The 7,762-nt window shown below is 41.2% G+C and overlaps 1 protein-coding gene across 1 annotated transcript; it reads left to right on the top strand.

Moving 5' to 3' along the window:
- Window positions 1–6,493, top strand: LOC115124661 (vesicle transport protein SFT2B-like). Its single transcript, XM_029654095.2, has 8 exons — window positions 1–341; window positions 574–663; window positions 2,418–2,503; window positions 2,747–2,828; window positions 3,181–3,216; window positions 5,642–5,700; window positions 5,812–5,841; window positions 5,986–6,493. The coding sequence occupies exons 1-8, from the start codon at window positions 276–278 to the stop codon at window positions 6,023–6,025; spliced, it is 489 nt and encodes a 162-aa protein (XP_029509955.1). The 5' UTR covers window positions 1–275; the 3' UTR covers window positions 6,026–6,493.
- The last annotated feature ends 1,269 nt before the right edge of the window (window positions 6,494–7,762 follow it).

Raw genomic sequence — 7,762 nt, 5'->3', positions numbered from 1 at the left:
AACATTGTTCTCTCCATAGCAAAGCTAGCTTAGTTTCTATGCTGTACTCACTACTGGCCTCGTTTGCTGTGATTGAACGGTAAAGACACACCCAATAAACACCCGCATCAAACCACACCCCCAAGACTGTTTGCGTGGCTTTCGCTCTTTGAAATATGCTATCGAAACTTATTGTTTCTGCTTCGTGATTAAAATCATCACACCGGGAAGCAACATAAATCAAACATCCGATCATCACTCCTGACTTACTGCGCTCAGCCAACGCGTTAAAAGTCATGGACAAACTTAAATCAGTTTTGAGCGGAACGGATGGACCCAATGAAAACGGCAACATCTTGCAGGTAAAAAACCGAATTGATCAAATGTAGTATAAATTGATATTATAGACTCATACTTAAACATTTAATCCACTGTCATTATTATATAAACATAATAATAATTTGATTTACCCAGTGTAAAATATGTGAAAGTAAACGAATCTAATTTAATGTAAGGTATATTCGTAAATCAATGCATCTTCTCTCTCATCATGTGAACCTGTGGATCCTCACGGAATGACTTTACTTGGTTCAGGCAGCGAATGAAGCATCTACTTTGGGTTGGGGTACACGAGTGAAGGGATTTATTATCTGTTTTGTGATTGGGGTCACCTGCTCAATCGTGGTAAGTGGATTTGAATATGTTGCTTTCCTATATACAAGTATTTACAGTATTACAATGTGTGTTTGTGCTTATTTGTGCACCACCCATTTCTGATCAGGAGACACCTGATCCAGAGAGATGTGGTGCTACAGGTTTATCCTGAGCTCAGGAATGTGCAACATCTCTTTTGTTTAATTGAGAGGCATTGTGTGCTCTTTTTTTTCCAGGTGAAACTGGTCTCCTACGTGTGTCTGCCCTGCCCCACATGACAAAACTTTTGCTTTTGGCAATAAAGCCCTTTTTCTAAAACCCCCCCCAGAGTCAGATGAACTCGTGGATACCATTTGTATGTCTCTGCATGCAGTTTGATGGAAGGTGTTAACTAGTGTTAGCACAATTACTGGCAGCTAGCATGCTAGTTGTTCCTGTAAACTTCCAGTCATTGTGCTTTCAGTTAGCTTTGGCTCAGGAAGCTACCTCTAACTTTCTTCATACTGGACACAACGACATACAAATGGTATCCACAAGTTCATCTGACTCTAGGGAAGTAGGTAAAGGGCTTCGTTGCCAAAATCCCTTTAAAGGAAATGGTTCACTTACAGCTTGTTTTACTGGGTACACCTGACAAACTGGCATTACTCACTAATTTATGGTCTGGCATGAAATCTGGCATGGTTCTATAGGAGTCCTGTAGGAACTTGTCATGTAGATACCTTACAGCCCCCATGCATCATCACTGTACGTCTAGATACCTTACAGCCCCCATGCATCATCACTGTACGTCTAGATACCTTACAGCCCCCATGCATCATCACTGTACGTCTAGATACCTTACAGCCCCCATGCATCATCACTGTACGTCTAGATACCTTACAGCCCCCATGCATCATCACTGTACGTCTAGATACCTTACAGCCCCCATGCATCATCACTGTACGTCTAGATACCTTACAGCCCCCATGCATCATCACTGTACGTCTAGATACCTTACAGCCCCCATGCATCATCACTGTACGTCTAGATACCTTACAGCCCCCATGCATCATCACTGTACGTCTAATAAATCACTGTTTATTTCATAAAAATAACTCCAAACATATTTTTTATAATTTATTTCCCTGAGCTTCCTTTTGCCATTGAAATTCTCAATCTGGGCGAGTTGATACAAATTAAAATATATTTACATACACAGCCCTGCTTGGCAGATAGAATTATCTAGACCAGAGGTATTCAACTACGAGGTCCGGTGCCTGCTGGTTTTCTCTTCTACCAGATAATGAATTCTACACACCTGGTGTCCCAGGTCTAAATCAGTCCCTGATTAGAGGGGAACAATGAAAAATGCAGTGGAACTGGCTTCGAGGTCCAGCATTGAGTTTGAAAGGTCTAGACTCTCTAGAGCTTACTCTGTTTACCCCTTCAGAGGAGGAGGATGCATGTGCAAATTAAACATGACTGGTCATTGGTCAGAATAATCTGATCAGATTGTGATGTCATGCTCTGGGACAAAAACTCCATTCCACATGAACAGGCTGAAATTCCTTGCACTGTTTTCAAAATGCTCTTACATTTTTTTTAAAGGGCATTCTCATAATTTTCACAATTTCAGAGTGTTATTTCGACATCATAGTGTGATATATATATATATATATAAATATCATAAAAACAGCAGGAGATCACATTTTGGACTGCACTGACCCTTTAAAAATGGTTATATTAATGACATCTTCAGTTTTGAGGTTGAAACTGATAAATGATCTGTCTTGCCTCTACAGGGAGTCTGTATGCTCTTCATCCCCAAAGTAGGAATCCTCCTCTTCATCATATTTTATACCTTTGGAAACATCTGTTCACTCTGCAGGTGAGATTCAGCAGAATGCCCTCAACACCTGACGACTCAGGACCTTTTCAGTATGGCATTTCCTTCATGACAAATATGATTCAGTTAACTGTCAATGCCCTGATATGTGATTCTCTCCTTAGAAACATGTCAACAATTTATAACAGAGGTTGATTGTGTCCTATGTGAGTGTTTCCTTAGCCGTCTCTAACTAAACCTAACCTGTCCTATGCACCGTAGATAATAACAGTTCTGTCCTATCAGCACCATGTTCCTGATGGGACCAGTCAAACAGCTGAAGAGGATGTGTGACAAGACCAGAGCTCTGGCCACTACTATCATGTTGGTGAGTACCAGCTACTAATGTTAGGTTTAGAAAGGACTGCATTCCAATTGATGTCATTTTGTAGCACTATGTGAATATGAAAAGAATGAGAATCCTAGAAAGAAACCAAAGGTATATTTTAATTTTTACCTTTATTTAACTAGGCAAGTCAGTTAAGAACAAATTCTTATTTTCAATGACGGCCTAGGAACAGTGTGTTAACTGCCTGTTCAGGGGCAGAACGACAGATTTGTACCTTGTCAGCTCAGGGGTTTGAACTTGTAACCTTCCGCTTACTAGTCCAATGCTCTAACCACTAGGCTACCCTGCCGCCCCAAGTTTGAATGAACTTATTTTCTGTTCTCTTTTCTAGACATGTCTTGTGTTGACTCTCTGTGCAGCCTTCTGGGTAAGGCCTATATTTTGATGAATTTTGTGATGTCTTCAGCAAATTTTATTTGGCTGTTCGTGCGTACAAAAAAAATATTCGGTAGCCGAAGCCTACACCCGCTAGTTAGTGATTGGTCAACAGTACTACTCCTAGTAGGAGCAGGAACTTTGGACAGGATTTCTTAAATTAAGTGTTTGTCATTCAATGAGAGATGACTAGTTTTAATGCACTTCTTTTTTTTTACTTCAGAAATACTGCTCAAAACATCTTAGCAAGGCGTCTAAATGAATGATTTCTTGATTTATCTTAGATTAATTCTGATTTATTTTGAGGAAGTGTTATGGCTATGTTGGCTACGGTGGATCACGAGGGACAAACAACAGTAATATTGCCAGGTCTTTAGGGAGTATGTGAGCATAGACCTTCGCTTCGCCTAGCTGAGTTGGCATAAGAGCAAATTGAACGTGTGCTGCTAAGGAGCAAATTGAACATATACACTACATGGCCAAAAGTACCTGCTCGTCGAACATCTCATTCCAAAAAACATGGGCATTAATATGGTGTTGATTTTCCCCCCCTTTGCTGCTATAACAGCCTCCTCTCTTCTGGGAAGGCTTTCCAATAGACGTTGAAACTCTGCTGCAGGGACTTGCTTCCATTCAGGCACAAGAGCATTAGTGAAGTTATTTTTGTATTTATTTGACCTTTATTTAACTAGGCAAGTCAGTTAAGAACAAATTCTTATTTTCAATGATGGCCTAGGAACAGTGGGTTAACTACCTGTTCAGGGGCAGAATGACAGGCTACCCTGCCGCCCCAGGGCATTGATGTTGGGCGATTAGGCCAGGCTCGCAATCAGCATTCCAATTCATGCCAACAGTGTTTGATGGTTGAGTTTAGGGCACTGTGCAGGCAAGTCAAGTTCTTCCACAGCGATCTCAACAAAATATTTCTGTATGGACCTCACTTTGTGCACGGGGGCATTGTCATGCTGAAACAGGAAAGGGCCTTCCCCATGCTGTTGCTACAAAGTTGGAAACACAGAATCATCTAGAATGTCATTGTATGCTGTAGCGTTAAGATTTCCCTTCACTGGAACTAAGGGGCCTGAACCATTAAAAACAACTACAGAGCATTATTCCTCCTCCACCAAACTTTACAGTTGGCACTATGCATTAGGGCAGGTAGCGTTCTCCTGGCATTCGCCAAACCGAGATTTCTCTGTCGGACTGCCTGATGGTGAAATGTGATTCATCACTCCAGAGAACATGTTTCCAATGCTCCAGAGTCCAATGGTCGGGAGCTTTGCACCACTCCAGCCAACGCTTAGCATTGCGCATGGTGATCTTAGGCTTGTGTGCAGCTCCTCTGCCATGGAAACCCATTTCATGAAGCTCCCGAGGAACAGTTATTGTTCTGACATTGCTTCTGTAACAGTATAACTTTAGACCGTCCCCTCGCCCATACCCGGGCGCGAACCAGGGACCCTCTGCACACATCAACAACAGTCACCCACGAAGCATCGTTACCCATCGCTCCACAAAAGCCGCGGCCCTTGCAGAGCAAGGGGAACTACTACTTCAAGGTCTCAGAGCAAGTGACGTCACCGATTGAAAATGCTATTTAGCGCGCACCGCTAACTAAGCTAGCCCGTTTCACATCCGTTACACTTCGAGGCAGTTTGGAACTCGTAGTGAGTGTTGCACCTGTAGTCAAAGATCAGCTCCTTTGTCTTGATCATGTTGAGGGAGAGGTTGTTGTTCTGCCACCACACTGTCAGGTCTCTGACCTCTTCCCTATAGGCTGTCTCATCGTTGTTGGTGATCAGGCCTACCACCGTTGTTGTTGGAAACTTAATTTTGGAGTAGTTTGGCCATGCAGTCGGGTGAACAGAGTACAGCAGGAGTCGAAGCACCCCTGACGGGCCCCCGTGTTGAGGATCAGTGTGCCAGATGTGTTGTTGCCTACCCCATACCACCTGAGGTCATCCCGTCTGGACATCCAGGATCCTTCCTTCCGGTTACTAGTCCAACGCTCTAACCACTAGGCTACCCTGCCACCCCAAGATAAACTATCTTGGTAAATAGTGTGGTCTACAGCTTCATATGAGAAACTCTACCTCAGGCGAGCAAAACCTTGAGTCTTTAATATTAGATTTTGTTATATTAGATCACCAGCTGTTATTGACAAATCGACACATCCACTAATTTGAAAGGATGTCCACATACTTGTGTATATATAGTGTATGTTCTGATAGGAGCAAACTGAACATACAGTGCATTTGGAAAGTATTCAGACCCCTTTTTCCACATTTTGTGTTACAGCCTTATTCTAAAATTAATAAAATAAAATCCCCTCAATCTACACACAATACCCCATATGATAAATTTGATTTATTAACTGTGTTTTATATTCTGTGATTATTAACTGTGTTTTTTTCTAGTGGGTGAACTTTGGTCTCGCTTTGTTGTTTTGCATTTTGCAAGTCCTAGCATTTGCCTGGTGAGTTTTTGTTCCTATTATAATATCTGTTTTATATCTATGATAACAGTTTCAGGCTTTGATGGATGTGGAATGTGTTTAATGGAATGATCTGTCTTCTCTTCTCTGTAGGTATGGCTTGTCATATATCCCTTTTATCAGGTTTGTTATCTTATCATTCATGAAGATAATTTTCTGTTTTAAAGACTACAGTTGGGTCTATGTTGGAATTTATCAGAACTGAACACATATGTATTTCGACATTATACAGTACACCTGTTTGTTCCCTTATTGTTTTTACCCCAGAGATGCCATCCTGAAGATTATTACGATGTGTGTAAAGTGAAGACCCCAGACTGGCCTGTCGGCTTGAAGGAACAACTGTGCCTCGATTACAAAGGATATCTTTCTGGTCTGAGCTTCATGGATATATGTTTGAAACTGAATGTTGTATTGTCCATAACTTTGACACGCTGCTTGAGAACGGGCCAACCAACTCCTTACAGTAAAATTGTACTACCTCTATACCCTTCCATTTAAAAAATGTTAATGGTATTGTTTTAATCCTTTGTATTTCCACTATATAGGGAAGTATTGTGCTTTGGGTTTATTTAGATGTTTTGACCATTTCTAGTGGAAACATTTGTCTTTTTTACTATGTATATCTGTTTACTACTGTGGGGGAAATTGTTGGTGATGAGAAGTAAGAACATGTAATTATTTGATCCAATTGTTGAATTGTTTTTCCATAAGGTCTCTGCATATGCTGTAAATATGTGAATGTATTATAAAGGTTTAGAAATGAAGGACTTTATTCATTGCTAAATGGTTGTGATTCAGAAACCTTGATGTTTTGATTTATTCTTAGTATCTCCAGAGGTGGGTATACTTTAGCATAATGCTTTCCCATATCAAGCCAAAAACAGTAGAGGGAAGTCTACAAGGAAAGATGTTAGAAACACATTCACCACACCTAGGAAAGATGTTTTCCTAATGGAATGAAACCTGCGAGGAAACCACATTAGGGATGGAAGAGGAAGCGAGACATCCCACTCCCAAATGTTTCTGTTTGAATAGACTGGCTAGCTGAGAATGTCACAAACGATGCGCATGCTTCAATGACAAGGAAGTTGTGTGCTGTGGTTTTGGATGGCCAGATAGCAACAATGACAAGAAACTGTAGCGGGGAATATTTTCAATTAGTTTCATATGGTTCTTGATACTGTGTTGTTTTGACTGTCATTGCTAATATGGCAATAATTCGCTAGCTAGCTAACCAACAACGGTAACAATGTTTTTGAAAGACAAGTGCTCATTGTGCAAATGTATGTTTTCAATAACCATTGTAGACAAAATCTAGTTTACATGTCAACAATCTAAGCCAAGCCCGTCTGTTTGCCACGTCGTTGCACATGCGTCGGTTTGGTTGCTAAACAACCATCTATGGCCGTGTTCGAGAGCATCAACACGACTGCAGGCGGCTGCCAACGGACAGATCTACAAATCACCTTGCATCATAAATAACGACTCATTATTATGTGTAGATCACTTTGCCCATGATACTTTGCGGGTTTGATCCTCTCGCACACGGCCAGAGAACAAAGAAGTCTCTTATCGCATGGAATAATGAGGAGGAGGAGCTCTGGACCCTTCGTGTCCGAAAGTAATTTAGTCATTCATTGTAGTCATGGCGCTTTGTAAAGTTGCTATTTTCTCATTTGTTGTCATTTAACTCGTTTCTGGATTCCTCATGATATTAGTAAAGTCTAATTTAACCAGCAAATATGATAGTCAGTATAAAAAAAAAGGTGAAGTGTACAAGACTACATCACAGGAGGCTGCTGAGGGGAGGACGGCTCATAATAATGACCGGAACTTTGCTAATGGAATGGCTTCAAACACATGGAAACCATGTGTTGGATGTACACTATTTGATACCATTCCACCTATTCTGCTCCTGCCTTACCTTTACCAAGAGCCCATTATCCCCAAGGAAGGTGACACCCATAACCTGTTGTACACATATCTGGCTGTGTTGGTAAAATCACTACCTCAAGCTGAACCTCGGCAAGAAGGAGCTGCT

Source organism: Oncorhynchus nerka, linkage group LG25, assembly GCF_034236695.1.
Source record: "Oncorhynchus nerka isolate Pitt River linkage group LG25, Oner_Uvic_2.0, whole genome shotgun sequence".
In the NCBI taxonomy this organism is placed as follows: domain Eukaryota; kingdom Metazoa; phylum Chordata; class Actinopteri; order Salmoniformes; family Salmonidae; genus Oncorhynchus; species Oncorhynchus nerka.
Note: the sequence above shows the minus strand (reverse complement) of the source record. Positions and strands in the feature narration are given on the sequence as shown.

Excerpts from the sequence above, each read along its gene's own strand:
- LOC115124661 (XM_029654095.2), top strand. The coding sequence starts at position 276 with ATGGACAAACTTAAATCAGTTTTGAGCGGAACGGATGGACCCAATGAA. Across the intron at positions 2,829-3,180 it reads TGGCCACTACTATCATGTTG|ACATGTCTTGTGTTGACTCT; the intron begins GTGAGTACCAGC and ends TCTCTTTTCTAG. Across the intron at positions 5,701-5,811 it reads CAAGTCCTAGCATTTGCCTG|GTATGGCTTGTCATATATCC; the intron begins GTGAGTTTTTGT and ends TCTTCTCTGTAG.